This window comes from Camarhynchus parvulus, chromosome 12 (genome assembly GCF_901933205.1).
Source record: "Camarhynchus parvulus chromosome 12, STF_HiC, whole genome shotgun sequence".
NCBI lineage: Eukaryota > Metazoa > Chordata > Aves > Passeriformes > Thraupidae > Camarhynchus > Camarhynchus parvulus.
Window position 1 is genome coordinate 4,528,950 of NC_044582.1, and position 19,388 is coordinate 4,548,337.

The 19,388-nt window shown below is 55.6% G+C and overlaps 1 protein-coding gene across 2 annotated transcripts in view; it reads left to right on the forward strand.

Annotated features, from left to right (window-relative positions):
* CACNA2D2 (calcium voltage-gated channel auxiliary subunit alpha2delta 2) overlaps positions 1 to 19,388 on the forward strand; it is a 209,397-nt gene that overhangs the window by 166,977 nt on the left and 23,032 nt on the right. For both annotated transcript variants that reach the window (XM_030956631.1, XM_030956632.1), the window contains exons 4-6: positions 170 to 229; positions 10,717 to 10,761; positions 17,365 to 17,503. In XM_030956631.1, coding sequence (XP_030812491.1) covers positions 170 to 229; positions 10,717 to 10,761; positions 17,365 to 17,503 — 244 coding nt within the window. The remainder of the gene's footprint in view (positions 1 to 169; positions 230 to 10,716; positions 10,762 to 17,364; positions 17,504 to 19,388) is intronic.

The following is a 19,388-nucleotide window of genomic DNA, read 5'->3' on the forward strand; positions in this document are numbered from 1 at the left end:
CCTGCTGCCCCCTTGCCCGTGCAGCAGAGGGGTGCCAGGGTGCTGCAGGAACCCCCAGGCAGGGATGCTGGGTGTTGGGGTGGTACCCGTGCTCCTGGGCTGGAGTGGGCAATGCCTGGCTGCTCTTGCTTCCCCTGGGCTCATTCCTCCTCTCCCCCTTGTTTTGCAGAGACTGGCCAACGCGGCGGAGAAATTCCAGAAGGCTCACCACTGGCAGGACAACATCCGGGTAAGGCTCCCCGTCACCCCAGCCTGCCCAGCCCTGCCCCCTGTGCCACAGCACTCTCTGTGCCATCCCTCCCTGCCCACGTCCGTGTCCCCACCGTGAGTCACTGCTGGCTGTGCCGTGCCCCAGCCCCAGCGCCTGCCACGCTAACGAGAGCAAATGAAGCGATGTTGAGCTCGTTTGCAGCCTCGCCTCAGCCCGCACACACCGCCGGGAGAAGGCAGGAGGTGAAGGTCGAAGGGACAGCTCCGCAGTGAGGGCTGGGGGCTGAGGAGGCTCCTGCTCTCCCCAGCGCTGGCAGCCGCTGGGCTCGGTGCTGGGGGGCTGGCACGGGTGACAGCGGCGGTGGCCCAGCTGTGGCACATGCCAGCAGCCGCGGTGGGGGCCGCTCCTGGGGAAGGAGCAATCTGGGCTGGGAGAGGGAAGACGCGGGTTTAATGATTGCATTTGACTTTGTAATTCTGGCGGTGATAGCACTCAGCAGGAACCTGAAGGATTCTGTCTGGAAATGCTCTCAAATTATAACCATAATACAAAAGGAAGGAAAGATTGTTTTTCTCCCAGTGCGAATGCAGTCTGCAATAAAAAATACTCCTGAGCCACCCAGCTCCTTCCTCTTGGCTAGGATGGCATCCTGCCCAGCCCTGAGGAACCTCCTGCCTCCTCTGAGGGGACAGCCCCACTGCCAGGCCAAGCTGCTGTATTTGGGGGTATTTCACAGTCTGAGCTGCTGCTGCTCACACACACCTTCCTGCCATAGGTGATGGTCACCAGGGCTTGCTGGGGAGAGGAAGAGGTGGGAGGAGCAAAGGAGAAGGCAAGGGGTTGACCTGCTTGGCTTTCATTTGCCATGTGGGCAGCATGGGGTGGAGGCTGGTGGCTGATTCTGTGTCCCACAGGCACCCAAGGAGCAGGATGAGCTGACGGGGGTCTCCCTGTCTGCATGAGAGCACTGGTGAATTGCTGTGGGCTCTTCCCAAGAGGCCAGTGGAGAGGAGGTGAGGAGGATAATGAGATTTGGTGCAGGCACCTGCTGATGCCAATGCTGGTGCCACACCAGGACCTTGGCTCGGGGCTCCCAAGGAAAGCTCAGAGAAGTGCAGGGCATCTCCATCCCTAGTGCTGACCCAGTCTCATGTGTCCTCCAGGGTCAGGAAACATCCCTGAGCAGCAGCTGAAGCCTGACTGTGGGTACCCCAGGGACACTATAGTTGTCCTGTGCACCCCATGCTGGGCTGGCACCCAGGGTTGGATGCCTTGTGACTGGGCCATGTGCAGGGTGGGCACAAGGTCACTGCATTTTGTAGCAGTGCTTGGGGCTTTTGCTCATCCTCTGAAACACAGGGATGGGCTCCTGCTGCAGGGGCTCTTTGCAGCCCCAGAGAGCTCCTTCTCCAACCAGACCTGGCTGCCTTCCACTGCCAGGGGAATAACAGCAGGACACAAAACACACTGGGAAAGGCTGTAGCGCTGGGAAGCTCTTGGCTCATATTGCCATTCATGGCACAAACCTTTCAGAAATCCACTTTCATAAAAAAAAATATTTTTAATAGCACTGTTTGCAACCACTTAATCAAGGTAATTAGGAGCGAGTCACCCAGAAACAATGTGCAGTGATGCGTCACCGCAGAGCTCGGCGCTGCTTTATCAGGACAGCCCAGGCCTGGCTGGGACACTTGATGGACTGGTCCAGCTCTGTGCACAGCCCCCAGGGTGCTGGGCATCAGCCCTGCCTGCCTCAGTCCTGCCTGCAACAGCCCCAGCTCCTGAGCAGAGCAGAGGGATGAAGGGGCTTTGGGGCTGAGCCTCCTTTTCCTGCCCTTTATCCTCGAGATGGCCGGGCAGGGTCAGAGCCGTGTGCCAGCACTGCTCACCCTGGCTCTGCAGCCGCCCCCACTGCTGGCATGGGCAGCAGGCAGGGAAGGGGCAGCAGCACAGCATCCCAGCTCCTCCTCTCCTCCCTTCCCACCAGCAGCTCGTTCCTGCTGGCTGCAGCTCTCCCCTGCTCTCCCAGCGTGTCGCGTCCTCGCCCTGCGCCGGAGTCGGTGACAGATTGCGGCGAGCGCGGTTATTTTTGTGTTTCCATCCAAAGGCGCCGGCAGATGCTGAGTGTTTGCACTGCATTAGTGCTAATGGCAGCCCCATTAAACCTCACTGCAGATGGGTTGCTATGGAAGTCCAGGGGAAAATGAAGCAGGAGCAAGAGCCTGAGTGGCTGGGAGCTGCTGCCAGCCATCACTCACGAGCCATCTTTACAGGGAAAGTTCCTTTTCCTTTGCTGTTTTCTGGTCTCCTTGCTTTTTTCCAGCTACATGCCAGCCAAGCTGGCCTTTCTGGAGCTGGGTTCAGCTTCCCACCTCAGGAGGCTTTGCAAGGTGCCTCCCTGTTCCCTAAACAATCCCTTCCTCCAGTCCTGCTTCATCCCTGCTCCTTGTGCTCATCCTCCCTCATGTGTACCAGCTGTGCCAAGCTGGGGCTGTGTCCCCAAATCAATTCTGGATATGGGGCCATTTTCCTTGGTCAAAAGTAGCCTTGGCCCCAAGGTCACCCATATTCTGAGCACCCTCATGAGTTCCCTCAAGCTTGTTTTACTCCAGGGCTGGGTGGCAGCTCAGAGTGGCGTAGTGGGCAGGGATGTGGGCAGGCTCCCCAGGGAGAGATCATGCCCTTCCCTGCCTGCACTGTGGGGGTCTCTCAGGGATGCACATTCACCCAGTGGAGAAGGCTGGTAGAGCTCTGGGAAGGTGAGAGCTGGGTCCTGTTGCCAGAGTGGGCTCCCACCAAGGGACATGGTACCCACCTGGCACTGGTATGGTAGGAAACCACAGAAAATTCCCCATTTGCAGTGGCTTGGCCTACCAGCTTTCCCAGTGAGAATCTCCTGGCCTACAGGCTTCCATTCAGAGATCCCCTGGATAGTCTGGCTCCACTGCATGCAGAGCCATGAGGATTTGTCCTTCAAGACACATCAGGGCTGGCCCCCTGCTCTGGATGTCCCCACTTCTGGCTGTGGCAGTGGTGCTAGGACTCCAGCCCACCCTGCAATGCAGTTTTCAGGTTTCCATCCTCTGCTTGCTGCCCTGCTTGGGCAAGGGACCTGCAGAAGTAGAAGTAAAATAAAAATGCTGAAAGATCATGCTGCATTTTTTGCTGCCATCCTTTGTATCCATCCTCGCTGACAAGCTGCCATGTGGCCTGTTACACATCCCAGCCAGCTCCGTGTTCTCCCAGCTCTTTTCCATTTGGGGGCTCTGCTTTCCTCCCAAGTTTTCCTTGGTTCTTTTGCAGACCTGCAGCCCCATCCCAGCAGCATCAGTGGGGTCTCAGGTGTGCCACACTCACACAGTGTGAGGGAGTGGGGGCCACGCTGACCTGGGGGGTACTGTCAGAGGTGCAGATCTGCACTGCCAGCCACAGAATGCAGTCCAGGCCAACATCATCATCATCATCACCACCATCATCATCACCGTGTGTAGGTCTGCTGGGGCTGCCAGAGCTATTTGTGCCTTTAGGGGACACTCCAGTGCTGCAGAGATCCATCCCCTCGTTTGTGTGTGCTTGGCAGGATTACATAAATTGCCTTTAAAAGTTGACTTCTTTATAAGCCATTTTCTGCTTCATAAAATGTTTATTACTGTTGTTTTTCTCCCAGTCTCCTTCCTCACTGCATTTTCCATCACTATACTGGGAAGCTCCCCTCTTCCTCTGCCTGCTGCCCCTCTGCCTCCCACCTCTCCCCACCTTTTGATGTTGGAAAGGGCCCTTTGAAGGGTCAGAGCCCAGCAGGCCCTTTTTCCTTGGAAAAGAAAAATAGCCATACATTGAGCTGTGGATGTAGGAGCTGCTGGGGACAGGGTTTAACCACTGGGTGGTTTTGGGGAGTGCTGACATTTGTGGAGGTGGCAGGGGGATCACAAGTGCTGGACAGCCCCATGCTGCTGCCTCCATCTGTAACCCCTGCCTGCAAGCACGTGAGGAATAACAAAGCCCAGATAATTTCAAGCTCCATTAGAAACGAAACTCCAGGGAAAAGGGGATTGCTGTTTGCCAAATGGGGATGGACAGGAGCAATAACAGGGACTGTGCTCCTGACTGGCCAGGAAAGGTGCAGGATAAAGCAGGGATACATGGCAGCATGGCTGAGTACCCAGCCACAGCCACACAGCCCTGGGAGCTGCATCCCTCTGTAGGAAAAGCAAGGCAAAACCCCAACGAAGGGAAGAATGATGAGGAGTACTCCATTGATATCAGAAGGCTAATTAGTTACTTTATTATACTATATTATTCTATATTGCACTACATGTAAACTGAGTCTGCACAAGCACTCAACTGCGCTGAACAAAACCTTGTGGCTGTCTGCTGACCGACAGGCTGCACACACACCTGGCCCTGACAGGCCAAGGAAGCAAAACACCATCACTCTGGGTAAACAATCTCCATATTGCGTTCTACTTTGGCGCAACACAGGAGCAGAGGATTAGATAAGAATTGTTTTTTCTTTCTCTGAGGTTCCTCGCTACGATTCCCAGAAAATATCCTTGGGAAGCTGTGCCTTGCTTTTCTCTGTGAAGGGAAATGCAGCCACATCCCTCCAGGTGCAGGATCCTGCCCCATCCTGCTGCTCCACCCAGCACTGCTGGGTGTGTGTCTGTGGGGGAGCAGCAGCTGTGCCATGCCATGCCATGCCATGCCATGCCATGCCATGCCATGCCATGCCATGGGCTCCAGCAGCTGCTCCCGTGGGCTGGGCACAGCCATGCAGGCAGAGCTTTGTGTTCAAAGCAGCAGCAGAAGGGCGAACGCCAGCTCCTTATCCTCCTTTCATTTTTCTCCTCCTTTAATTACAGATCCTACTTATCGGCTGAGAACAGAAAGATTGTCACCGTAACCTTGCACTTGCCCTTCTAGAAGGTTTACCTAAAAAGTTAGAAAATAAAATCAAATACTCTAATTTGCAGTCGTCTTGCCATTTCAAACCCAGTTTTCATTACAGCACAGAAAGTGCATTGAAGCTGTGTTTATAACCCCCTTTTAGATAACAAATCACATTTTCTTTTGGCTGGCGAGTGTGTAGAATTGATATTTTTTTTTTCAGTTTAATGGGTTTGTGTGTTCAGGAATGATCTCCATCAGCTGAGAGTCTTTATTGTGTTTGATATAATGTCAGCTTTCATTACGCTCAGAGAATTACTGTGCTACAGCACCAACCTTGCTCCTGTAGCTCCAGTCTGGCCAAAAAGCAGAACAAGAAATGATTCACAAAACCCCTGTGTTGGTGCTGTTCCCTCTTAAAAACCAAGGATGGGGTTTGAGGGGGCTTGACCAACCCCCCACTCTGCAAGATCACTGTGCCATCCATGGCTGCTCCATGGCTATGATGGTTTGGGGTTGCTGGCTTTCCTCTCAGTACTGCTTTCCCACCCCATCCCATCCCATCCCATCCCACCCCATCCCTGGAAGGGCAGGGGCTCTACAGCAGCCTCTGTGTGTGTGCTGGCCTCCCTGTGGCACCCAGGTGCAGTGGAGGGGAGCAGCAGCCACACCTCGCTCGAGGCAGCCTCAGAGGAGCAGGACAGACAGGAGATGCCATGTAAAGAAGAATAGCTGGCGAGGTGTGATCAGATAAAACATCTTCTTGAGGAGATGAAAAACCTGTTGACAGGTCACTTAAATATTTCCCCAGCTCTGTCAGAGAGGCAGGGAGAGGAAATTGCTTTTAAAAAAAAGATGCCAAGGCAGATTATGATGACTGTTTCCATCTGTCCTGGGTAATGCGTACGGCCCCTGATGGTGGCTGGGATGCAGGAATTCACAGTGCTGCAGGAGAAGGATAGGCCCCACCAGACCCCTTCTTGGTCTGTCCAGCAGCCTGTGGTGGCTGGGGCTAACCATGAATATTGTCCTCTTCTGGGGACTGGGAAAGGATTCATTGTGGTGCATATGGACAAGAATAGCTCTAGCCAGTGGAAATAAAGGTTCGGCCCCTACCAGTCACAGCCAGGTGTGGCTGTGCTTGCAGGTAGGAATTTCTCCCAGGAATTCATCCAGCCCCTCTGGAGCCTGTTCCTGGCTGTGGCCCTCACACCAGCCCGTGGCAGGTGTAGCAGGAACACTTTCTTTGCCCTGTTGTTCCCCAGCCAGGAGGCTGCTGTGCCCATGGCAGGGCTCAGGCACCTCGGGCTGAGCCCTCACCTGCTGAGAGCTGCAGCCCCAGCTCCAGCCAGGACCAGCTGACCAGCACACACCAATGCCCAGGGACAGCCATGGGGTGGCTCAGGAGGGCTTGGCAGGGTGATGCTGTGCTGGGGACGTGTGTGTCCCTGCTCATGCTCTGCTCCTGCAGCCATAGCACAGGTGTGAGGCTGCAGGAGCTCTGTGACACGCTGCAGGATGTCTCTGTATGAAAGGTGCAACTATAAGCAAAAGCTGTCACTATTTCTGTGTGCTTAAGAGTTCAGGGACATGAAGAAGTACCTAAATACTCACTGTCCTCTCAAAGTGCTGATGGCAGAGGAGAGGTGGGCTCATGAGCTGAGCCCCCAATGCTATATGGGCACACCAGCTCCTGCTTGACTGAATTGCCCACCGGTCTGACCAGGCACAGCTCTGGTCACCTGGCTGTCCCCACACAGGTAAGCTGTGGGCTGGAGTGCTGGTCCTGCCACCAGCTCCATCCAGTGGCTGGAAAACAGGCAGGTGCCAGCTTGGGATCCATCCTTTCTTCCTCACCACCCTCCTGAGTTCCCCCTAACTGCCTGAAGGCAAACTGCTGCAGGATTTGGCTCTTCCAGAGCCAATTAAATCTTGAAAGAGATTTGCTGACCACAGGGGTCACCTGTTCTGCTCAGAGGAATGAAACCCACAGCCAGAGGCTGAGAGGGACTGAAATCAATGTGCTGCAGCAGGGTCTGCCTGCAGAACTGCCCCCGGGAGCTGCAGCATCCCCAGGGCATGTGATTAGCAGGGTGACCCTTACAGGACTACAGTGAGCAATCCTGTGGAGTACTACAGATCCTACAGGTCCTCAGGAGAGGGATTAGCCAGATTAGGTGATTTTACAGGAATGCTCTACAGGGGAGAGCGAGCCACAGCTCTCCTGCAGTGTCCCTGCCAGCTGTGTGCTCCAGCTGGATGGCTGGAGCAGGGAGCTGAGGTTTTTTTGGGTGGTGGCAGCTCTGTGTGTGATACAGTTTGACTGTCACCTCGTTAGGTCACTGACTTGGAGGCTTGGGCCAGCAGCCCTCCATCCAGGCATCTCCAGGCTGCAGAGAGATAACAGAGCACTGACCTTTTCAGCATTATTTTTAGTTGCTGTAATTGTTTTAGGCAAAATAATATCTGTTTGGATGCTTGTAGAGGGCTGTGCCAGGGGTTGTGGGGGGGAGTGCCCCTCAGCACCCACCTGAGGCACCTGTGTGCCCCTCCTTGTCCTGGGCTTTGTCTCACACCTGTTCTGCTGGGGTGTGTCAGGGGAGCACAGAGCAGGGTCCTCCCTTGTGCCACTGGCAAGGCTGCAGCTTGCAGCTCTCCAGAAGGCCACAGCCTGGATTTTTAATCAGCTTTTTGCTTGGTGTTTTGGTGTGAGAACAGTGAAGGTGTGGAGCACAGGGCACCTGGGGGTGGGCTCGAGGGGCAGAGGAAGGAGCCAGGGTCCCTGGGGAGACTCTGGCCTGCAGCATCCCCAGGGCCACCTCCAGGAGGTCCCACCTGGGTCAAACCTTGGCCAGGGGCTGCCCAGGGACGCTGAACCACAAGGGTTTGGTGCAGGTGTTCCTTGGTGACCTTGCTGGAGAAGCCTGGGCCATGGCTGCAGGGACAGCTGCAGATCAGCCTGGGATTGCACTGAGCTCCCAGTGTTGCACTGAGGGTTTAGTGTTGCACTGAGAGTTGCACTTTAGGAGCTGAAATAACCCCAGACTTACCCACCAGTGACACAGCCAGGCAGTGCCATTGTGCAGGTGGCACTTGGCAATTTAGCTACAAGAAGATGGGCAGTGGTTAACACATCCTGGAGCAGCAGCTCCTCCTTGTCAGCCTCCCCTGCAGTGGGAACCAGTGTGTGCTTCCTGCAGGCTGGGTTCCAAGAGACAGGGACAATATTTTGCCTCGAAATCCCTTGACGTCTTCACCCCCTTGTTTTCTTTATTGGTATTTATTCTGAAAGGCTCTAGAAATACCAGTGCTATTTACACAGACCTGGTGCTGAGTTTAACATGGACCAGAGGAGGAGAGGATTATGTGAAGAAGGCAAATGTGGTTTTTAAAAAATATTAGGGAGCAGAAATTGTAGGACCCCTTGTTGCCTCTTGGAACACTCATGGCATCTTTTCAGAGCATCTCTGAGGGCTCTCTCCCTCCTTCCTGGAATAGACACATGCTTCCAAGTGGACACAGATGCCCTGCCAGCTCCCCCAGTCTCCCTTGGACCCCATGAAAACCCCCAGCATCAGCAGGGCTGTGGCAAGGATTTTGGAGCCTGGCACCAGGGCACATGTCAGGGCCAGGGCCACGCTGGTGCTGGCTGTCCCACACATGCTGTCTCACATGTGGAAACCTCAGCCACAGCCTGAGTGTGGCTGAGATCTCACCCAGCTGCTCCTGGGGTTGTCAGGGCTTGAAAGAGGGCACGGCAAGGGCTCTGAGATCCCTGGGGGAATCGGTGCGAGGGACGTCCTTACAGGATCTCTGCTCCCTGTGCCGTGCCCTGTGCTGTGGGAGCGCTGGGGCGGGGAAAGCAGGACCAGGGAGCGGCTCTCCTGCCCGGGCATCATCACCTCGGCTCTCCTGCCCGAGCATCATCACCTCGTGCCCTCTGCACTGCGGGAACCGAGCTTTTCGCTTTTCAGGGGAGCCAATGGCAAATAAAATTAATAACAAAGCACCTTCTGGATGGCCGTTGTTAGTCACACTCACTCCTGATTAAAGATCATTAAACATGAAATTAGCTGGTTTGTGTTCGGGTCTCCGGGGGTTCCTTTCATTAGGAAGTGCAGATGGCCGCGGAGCGGGCACGGCAGGGCCGGGGCGGCCGTGGGGCCGGCAGCGGCGCGGCAAGGCCAGATGAAGGGAAATTAATTCTTTTTTTTCCTTTCTTGTTGTTGTAAACCCCACAGCATTTCACAACAAATCACAGATAATTAATAAGTGTGTTCCCTTAATGACTGGGCTTTTTAATAGCAGAAATTGGAAGATGCTGCGTCAATTTTTTTTTTATTTCCCCTCCTGGTGCTGCCTCATTGCAATCTCAAAAGTCACAGAGCCCGCAGAAGCCACAGGCATCTTCTCTGCTCAGGGAGATGCTGGGACTGCCCTTTGCAATCCCCATCCTGGGGAGACACCTGCACAGCCTGCCAGGGTCCCCTGCTGCTGATGTCCCCAAGATCAGCTGCAGGGCGTTCCCAGCTCTTGGGAAGCCGGGAGAAGCCACTGCAAACCACGCTGGGGAGCAGTTTTGTGGCTGAGAGGGGTATGGCAGTGAGGGGCAGTGACTGCCAGCCCTCAGTGGGGCCAGGCTGGTGGGATGGATGGTGCTGTCAGAGAGCTGCTTGCCTCTACTGATCCCTTTCTCCAGGCTGGCATGGATGTCACAGTGCCACCGTGCCTGGCACAGGGCTGTGTCCAGGACTGTCCACAGCAGGGGCAGGCAGGACAGGGATGCAGTCAGTGCCACTGGGGCTTTGGCCGTGTTTCTGCTCGGGGCCAGGCTGCTTTCCTCGTTCCATAATACAGCAGTGATCACCCCAGGGCTGCCCGTGCCGGGCAGGCTGCTTGGCTGCTGATGGGGATTGACTGGCAGCCGGTGCTGCCCGTGTGCCGGCGTCACTCTCGGTCCCGGCACGCTGGGAAGAGGCTCTGAGTGCCCTTTAATTACCCTTTCTATTGGTACATGGGATGCTGTTGTGACAGCATCGCTGCTCTCCCAATTGCCTCTTCAGGAATTTTATCAGCTGTCTCACGTCTTGACACTCTGGGAAGAGGAATCCAAGCAGACCTTTCTGCTTAAATAGGTTCTAAATACCCCAAATTAACGACGTGCGTTTCTCTGTGGAACAAGGACACTTTTCTCCCTGTTTCTGCAGTGCAGGGAGGGGGCCTGGGTGGCTGCAGGGCCACTGCCTGCCACGCTGCCTAAACCCACAGAGCCAAAGCACCCTGGCTGTGGGCACGGGGCACAGGCTGGCCCTGGTGACAGTGCAGGGCTGCGGTCACACTGGTGTCACTGTCACAGGGCTGGTGGCCCTGCAGTGCTCTGGCTCAGCAGCAGGCATGAGTGAGGGAAGCATGGCAGGCCATGGCCAGTTCTTGGAGGGTGGATGTGGAGGACGTGAGGTCCTGAACAAGCCCCAAGTAAAGCAGCGCTGGGAAGGGTTCAGTCCCCAGCAAGGTGCTGGCTGCCAGGAGCATGAGAGAGGTGCTGAGGGGACAGGGGCAGGGACTCCTTTCCCATCCCTGACCCTGATGGCACTAACAGCTCTCCCCTTTCTCTGCAGGAGGAAGACATCGAGTACTACGACTCCAAGGCCGACACTGAATATGTAAGTGCTGTCTCTGTGGCATCTCTGGCACAGCCCCACCCTGGCCCAGGGCTGAGCCCCTCACCAGTCTATCCCAGCACAGTACCAGGGGTCATGACACTGCATTTGTCACAGCTGTGACCAGATCCTGTGCCCGCTGTGCAGCCGTGTCCCCAGCTGAGCCATGGTGACATCTGGCCACCAGCACCGGGCCTGGCAGCAGGCAGGTGGGCAGGTTGCTCTGCTGCCTGCAAAAGTTTCTAAAATTAAAGCTGGCATCTGAAATTCAAATGAAGAGCAAACCTTTAATTAGAGACTGAATCTAATTCCCTGCCCTACTCGGAGCATAGCCATCCTGTGATTTCTGGCAATCAGTGCTTTAACTGCAGGCCTGGCAGCCCCCATCCCCCGGGGCTCCCGAGAGAGAGAGCCGGCATTTGCCAGCTCCTCCCCGTGGTGACAGCGAGGTGACTTCACTCAGGTGCTGTGCCACGCGTGCAGGGAGCTCCACCAGCAGTGCTGGCTGCCCTGGGGCACCCCTGTCTGCCCTGGGGCACCCTGCAATGCCCTGGGACACCCCTCTGTGCCCTGGTACACCCTGCTCTGCCCTGGTACACCCCTCTGTGCCCTGGGGCACCCCTCTCTGCCCTGGGCACCCCTCTCTGCCCTGGGGCACCCCACTTTGCTGCGAGGTCACCCAGCTCCCACGCTGTGCTGCAGGATCCTTATGAAATAGGATCAGGTCAGTGCTGCTCTTGGTGTGAGGCTGCTGAGCAGAGTCCTTGGAGCTGAGCAGGAGCCCCAAGCACAGCAGGGTGCAGTCTTGGGGACAGCCCCAGCCAGTGCTGGTGCACCAGGACTGCTCCTTGTCCCCAGGCAGAGCTGGCAGCAGATGTGCCATGGAGAGACAGTAACACAGCAGGAGAGAACGTGGTGTTGGCAGCAAAGCACATGAGCTTATCCAAAAATAACACTCAGGTGACCCCCAGAGCATTGAGAAGGCCCTGTGCAGAAGGGAGGGGAGCATCTGGGCTTGATGGGGTCCCACCAGCTTGGGTGACATGCCCTGCACTGACCTCTGTCTGTCCTCTCAACCCACCTGGGAGTCTGTGCCCCAGAGCAGAGCTGGGGACAGGCTGGAGTGGAGGAGGATGCATGGATGGATGGATGGATGGATGGATGGATGGATGGATGGATGGATGGATGGATGGATGGATGGATAGATGGATGGATGCCTTCAAAGCAGAGTTGCTGGCTAACTGCCAGTGCCACTGTCCCCAGGCAGTGACAGCAGAGGGCTCCTTGGCAGGGGAAGCAGCCACAGAGAGTCTCTGGAGGTGGGATGGGGAGGTTGGGCAGATGCTGGGACTGAAGTAGGGGGCACTTGGCTCTCCTGGGCAGGTCTCCCTGCCCCCAGTCCCACTCATTTACAGCTGAGGATGTCTCCTGTCCCCCGCCACCAGCCTGGGGGGAGCTACCAAAGGAGGGAGGAGAGGATCCTGCCATGGCTGCTCTGGAGAGGATGGAGCTAATGGGCTTAAAATACATTAAAGGGGATTTTGGATAGAAGTGAAGGAAAAACTGGCTGGTGGTTGAGGCAGGAGGAGACAGCCTGGGGAGCAGAGCAACTCCCAGCACAGGGGATGAGAGCAGGACTAATGCATCCATCAGGCTGGGCTGGGCTTTTGCTATCACTGCTGCAGGGCAGGGGACAGAAGCTGGATGTCCCCATGCCTGCTGTCACCCTGAGTGTCACACCCCACCATCCTGGTCACATTAGGCAGGATTGGGAAACAGGACAGGGAAAAGGACGCTCGACCTTGGAGCTGTGCCCAGGGAGCCCTCCCAGCGCAGGGGGCACTGGGGACAGGCTGTGCACAGTGGCATGGCACAGTGTCCCTGGGGACTGCAGGGCTCAGCTCCCTGAGCCCTCCCTTCCCAAAGGAGCTGACATATCAAGGAGCAGCAGCCCTGCAAATCCCTCACCAGCCACATCAGCTTTAGTCCTGCTCTGGGGAGATACCACGCAAAACTGCAAAACTGGGGGTGTCCTGTTGTAGATATGTGTGGGTTTGGCAGGGAGGGCACTTCCCTACCTCTGCTGTTGCTTCCTTACCAGTGAAATCCCAGCAAATTTAATTCCAACAAAAATAATGGGGGGAAAAAAAGAAGATGCCGCTGAGGTAAAAAAGGAGAGAGATGATACCAGAAAGTCTGAATGGAACGTAATAGTTCTCTTTCCATCCTTTGTTTAGCTTCAGTTTTTCTATTTAAATGGAGCAGGATGTAGCTGAGGCAGGGTTGGTGCTGATGGACAATGGCTGCTGTCCATAACTGGGGCTTATTCACAAGCCTTACACTGGCTTTAGCTGCAGTGAGGAGGAAATGAGCTTCTTATTCATCCTGCCTGCACCTCAGCTCCACTATCCTCCCAAACAGACCTTGGATTTCCAAGTGGTTTTTAACAAATGGGAACATCAGAAAATTTTCCCAAGGGTCCCCAAGGCTGTCAGAATGTTTGCAGAAGTGAAGTTTTCACCTTTCCCAGCTAGCAAGGACCATGGGGTTTACGTGGGGGGAAGTGTTGAAATCAGCAGACAGACTCGGTTGGGAGTCACAGGCAGAACAACACAGAAATAAATTCATTTCCCATTTTTTGTGTTGTGTTCGTGGCAGGGGATGATGCTTGTCAAAGCTGAGCCTGGGACATACTGTTCTCAGGTGGAAAACAGCCCAGCTGTGTGAAGGTATCCTGGCCCCAAGGGCAGCCCCCCAGCCACCCCCTGAGGTCCTGGGGAGGGCTGAGAGCCAGGGGCTGATGGTGGGAGGATCCAGGCAGGGCTGCCCTCTCACTGCTCACCCCTCTCACTGCTCACCCTGCTCAGTAGATGCAGCAAAAAGGGGAAGGAGGGGAGGGAAAAAAGCCCCTAAATGTCAGGCAGCAGCAGATGAAGGGTGTTGGAAAATTTAATCTTCCAACTTTCTCAACTAATGTGACATTTGGATTTCCTCACGATAAGCTATCAGCCCCAGAAGTTTCTTTCTTTTGCCTTTTTTCTTTTTTTTTCTCCTATTTTTTTTAACTTCTCTCCTCTGGCTGGTAATTTAAAAATAAATGGTCTAGAAAGATCTCTAAACAGTACCTTTGGCAAAGATTAAAAAAAGCGAAGGGGGATAGGGGAGCAGGCTGGCGGGAGAGGCTGATTGTTATTTATAACCTGGCCTGCTGGAAAAGCAGGAATGTGACTGGAGAACACATCATCTCCCTGCTCAGCATTAAATTACTGCATTTCAGGAAAAACTGATATATTTAAGGAGAAAGACCCTTCTGCACAGGCCGGGAGTTTCTCAGCCATGTGTTGGGGGCTGGCATTTATATCCATGATTAGCAGAATCGGAGGGTGTTGGTGTGAATATTTCACTGGCCTTTCCAGACTGAGCAGGGATGGGAGCCCCTGGGAGGGTGAGGAGGCTGTGCTGGGATCAGGTGTGTGCTCCATCAGGCACGGGTGGGGCAGGCAGGGATGCTGCGGCCGGATCAGCGCTGCGTTTGTCACGGGGCTGCCGTTGAAGCAGCCATCATTAGCTGTGATGGCTGTTCCCATGGAGATGAGCGCTGAACGGGGGGGGCTGCATCTGCGGGAGCTGCCGGGGACGGGATCGGCATCGCTGCTGTGCCAGGTCACATCCCAGCTCCATCCCATCTCCACACCCTGGGGACCACCACAGTCCTGGAGCCAGGGACAGGTTGCTCTGCTCCCTTCAGCAGCACCAGCCTGCATTGCACAGGGGGCAGGGGATTGCCCAGAGCATGGCAGCCTCCAGTAAAGCTCTGGGGCCTCCAGTAAAGCTGTTGGGGCATCTCTGGGTTTTGCCCTCGCTGTCATTTTGGGAGACTGAAGAGAAAATGTGACTGACAGCCCAGCTGTGAAAGCAGTGGAGGTGGCAAAAGCTCTCAGGGCATGATGACTTCTTGCTGAAGCAGTAAATATGTATCATATTGATATATTGCAGTGGTGTCGATTTCTAATGGTGTGTAGCAAATAATATATTCAAACTGTAGCATCTATTTGTGTTACGTTGTACGTACTGTAACAGATAAATAGATGTTTCCAAGTTCTTTTGAAATGTAATGATGAGGAATGCTGCAAGATCTGGCTGGGGGCCTGCCGAGATGCTCACAGTTAAACCAATATCAATTTGGGAGAACTTGAATCATCTGCTTTGCTCTAATTCAAATTTAATGCAGGATTTCTTCCCTCGGCCTTCCCAAGGTGTCTCTTTGTATCCCAGATGCTCCCTGCCTGGGCTGGTGACAGCTTCACCTGCCTTCATGTGGCTGGAAATTAACCCTTTCAAGGGCCAAATTCAGCCTGGCTGAAACAGAAATAACTCAGTTGAGGCTGGGAGATTTATGGATAAAGGGCAAAGGTAGCTTGGATAACATCAGCCCTTTCTGCAGGTCTGTTTGCCATCTAGGTGTCAGTGATGCATGAAGTGCCCCACGTACAGATAGCTGTATATTTGTCCCCAAGATCTATACATGTGCCTCTTCACAGCTCCATGAATGAGAGCAGCCAGACAGCCCCAAACCTGGCAGCATACAAATTAGCCCCTCAGAAGTGGGTGAGATCAGGGAATAATGATAAACAGAGGAGCAGTAATTATATACAGTAGTTCCAGCTCCCGTGAAGTGGGGAATAGCCATGCCAGCCTGAGGGAAAGAGGGAGGGGTGGATTTTCCAGCTGCTGGTGGTGACAGGGGCAGTGGATGGGCTGTGGCAGGGTGCCCTGCTGATCTGAGATGGGGAGGGATGGGGAGCTATCCCCAGGAATTTGCTGGGCTGAGGAAAAAAAGGGTTTAGTGTCAAAGCAGAGTTTTTGGTGCTGCAGATGCCCTCAGGCCACGGCTTTATCCCTGTTCTCAGCAAGCACCTCTGTATCCTGTCTGGTGCTCAGAGAGGTTTGCAGGGGTGAATATTGTGTGTGCTTTCCCCAGAGGGCTGAGCCCCATGGACAGCAGGCTGGGGCCAGATCCACTCTCCAGGCAGCCCATGGCCTGGCCCTCCCCGGAGTGCCGGCTCTGCTGCAGCATCACCACATTGCAGGGGCTCCAGCAGTCTGGTTTTCGCCTTTTCTCCAGATTTACGTAAAATTGAGAGCATAATCTGGATTTTGATCTCAGACGTGGCTCCAGGGAGTTGGGAACAGTCCCTGCCTGCCTCCTTCTTGGCTAGTGCAGCTGTAATTGAATTCAGCATCTTTCTGGGCAGCTGGAGCCCCCACACTAGGGCAGGCTGGGCAGTGTGTGACACTCACAGCCCATCAGCTGGAATTAAACCCAAACCTTGCATATCAATCCTGTTACTCTCCCGAGCTGTGGAGAATGCTTTGGCCACCCCTCTCAATGTCACGGGAATGTCACCACCTTAGTGGCTGGAGGTGCTGCAGGGGAGGTGACATTTCTCCATGTCGTCTGTGAAGGGGAAACAAGGAGGGGCCAGGATGGGTGTTAAATAAGCTTCATGGTTTACTTCCCAAACCCATCGTTTTCCTTTAAATAGGTGGCTTTTCCTGTGAGAAATTCAGGTCTTTGTTCCCTGGGTTTTGTCAAGGGGAGCCTGGCCAGTGAGAGAGATGCTTTCAGTGGGCCACAGATGACAGCAGGATGGGACCATCCCCTACCCCTTGTGTTCCCTGGTGTCATGGTTCTTTGCTGTGGACAGCATGGGGCATCCCTTCAGGTGTCTATTCCAGTTTGGGCTTGGCACTGTTGCCTGTCCCTGCCTGTGGATGGCACAGGCAGCTCTGTGTCCCTGCCCCTCTTCAGCGGGGATGTAGCTCTGGGAGCACAAAGAGAAGGTGCTGCAGCATCCTCCTCTCCCTCCTTCCTACCCTGAACATCTCCCAGCTGGCTGCAAACAGCCTTCCCCAGCTGCTGGGCTAGTGGCAGGGATGGGCACCTCAGAGCCAGCACCTTCTCCTGGGTTTCTTTGCTCCTGGTGGGGTGGCAGAGGCAATTTCTCCAGCTCTGGAGTGAGTCCACCCCCATTCTCTCTTCCCCACATGGCCCCGTGCCCCAGCTCCCACCCTGTCCCCTGTCTGCAGCCACCCAGCTGTTCTGCCTGCACCAGCTCAGCCCTGCCTGCCTTTCCAGAGGGATTTCACCCTCAGTGCCATGCTGGCAGCAGGGCTGAGGAATGGAGAGGAGGGCTGGGAGGGTGAGGGAGTGTGTTCCAGCACCAGCAGTGGGGAATTCGCTGTCTCTCCACCATAATTAAATATTGTTTGCATTGCTTATTGACAGAGTGCTAAGCTGCACTCCGTTTTAATTTGCTCTTTGATAGTTGCCTTTTGCTGCTAATTGATTTTCAAGGCCTTTTTTTGATTTTTTTTTTTCCTATGTCTGATTTAATACCTGCTGTGCTACCAAAGCTGGAGAGACAAGGGGTAACCAGTGCTCTCCTCTGTGCCCATCTGCTCCTGGCAGGCCAGATCCACTTGAGATCCAGCAGGGCTGGTCGTCCTCACAAAATATTTGGTGATGGGCTTCAGGTGGAGGTATTCTCACATCCATGCAGGGTTGGAACCCTGGGTGACCCCATGCACTCTGCTCCTTCCCAGGACGACCCCGATGGAGAAGAGATCGAGAGGGAGAAGTCCAACTCCTTGAAGCTGGAGTTCACGGATGATGACAACTTCAAGACCAAGGTTAACTATTCCTACGCTGCTGTGCAGATCCCCACGGACATCTACAAAGGCTGTGAGTGTCCCTCCTCACCCTCTGCAATTCCTGCTGCCTGCCTGGGCATCCAGCTCTCCTGCCTGGAGCACTGCAGCCCCAGGGACCATCAGCTCTGGGTGCCCCAGCTGGTGACTGGCTCCCAGACAGGCAGGTAGTGAAACAAGGCAGAGTCACGGTACCAGGATAGAGGTGACAATGTGTCCCTCCCCAGGGACTCTCAAGAGCTCAGCACAGGCAAAAGAGGCAGATGGGGGATTAGGAGTTATTGGGGAAGGGATGGGGAGCGAAGGAGAGATGGTGATTACGGCCCAGGGTGAAGCTCAGGTGTGCCCACATGGCTCTGATCCTCCTGCAAGGCTCGAGAAGGCTCAAAGCAGGCACCAGAGACGTTCAGAGAGGGATGGAGCAGCTCTGTGCAGCACCAACCTGCTTGTAGGAGGGAGTGAGACATGGCTGGGCAATGGCAGAGGATGAAGCAGGGATGCTGCCTGTCTTCAGCCTACCTGGGGCTGAGGTCATGAAAAAGGAGAAAAAGCAGCTGCAGTCCCGCAGGAAGGCAGTCAAGGGTGACTGCAGGACAGCGTGGTGCCACCCCGCAGCTGATTAAGCCTCTGCTGCAGGGGGGTCAGCCCTGCGGCTGCTCCAGGAACGGGGATGGGCTGGAGGGCCAGCCCGGGAGTGGGCAGGGATGGATGGCTGGACGGGCGGGGGGCACAGGATGTGCCACAGCAGCTTCAGCCCCCACCGAGCGCTGTGACCGTCCCTGAGCTTTCAGCTCTCTCCGGTACCTCGCCCTGCTGCGGTGGCACATGGTGACAGTCGGTCTCCATTTCCCTCTAGTGGCTGCTCGGCTCCCGGCTGGAGGGCATCCTCCGGCACCCGCCTGCCGCATCCTGCGCCCAGCCCCGGACCCTGCTGCCCCACAGCACCCGGGGCACCACTGTCCCCACACTTCTGTTTCAGTGGCACTTGCTGAGGGTGGCGATGGTGGCGATGGGGGCCGCGCTCACGTTGCTGCCCCGAGCGGAGCGTTCCCGGTGCACGGAGCGCTCCCGGTGCTCGGCTCGTTACGGGCACGGCTGTCCTCGGAGCTGCCGCGATTCCGCCGCGGAGGCAGCGCTGGATTAGGAGTTTGCAATCAGCTTTATTAGCCAGCTAGTGAAGCACATGGTGCGAGCCTGGTGGGCTGCGCGGGGTGAAAGAACTCGTCCCTCCCCGGCCAGGCTGGAACCCGGCACGGACACATAAATCCCCCACCCGCCCTGGGACACAGCAAGCTGGAGATGAACGCGCTCCAGGGACCCCCAGCCGCTCAGAGAGGGGATGTGGCAGTGGGGGTGACAGTGCAGGGACTGGCACCAGGCAGAGAGTGTGGGCACAGGGATCCGGCCACACCAGGGTGCTCCAGAAGAGATCCAGGGTGCAGGGAAGGTTCTACAAGTGCTGCCCCACTGAGAGTGGTTTGGGGAGGGAGCAGGGCGCCCCTGTCCTGCCAGGGACAGCAGCGAGTCCCCGCAGAGCTGTGGGCGGGCGCGGGTCCCGCTGGCACCGGCGGAGAGGCGCTATCGCTGCCTGGCACGCTGATTAAAGCCTGCGGCGACGCCCGCCGCCGTCACCCCTCGCTACACACACAAATTACATCCTATATGTGTTTTATTTACTGTGCCGTTTTTAATTAAATATGCAATCGCTCGCGGGCAGGGCGGGGCTGGGCTTACTCTGATGGGGACAGGGACGAGATGGGGACAGGGATGGGGATGTCACCAGTGGGGCTGGCAGCTCTGCCCTCGACTGAGAGGGACAGGAGCCATCCCAAGCGGGGACACAGCTTCATCACTGTGCACGGTGAGAGTGTAGGAGCAGTATTTGTTCACAGGGGTGATCCGGGGGCTAAATTCATGCC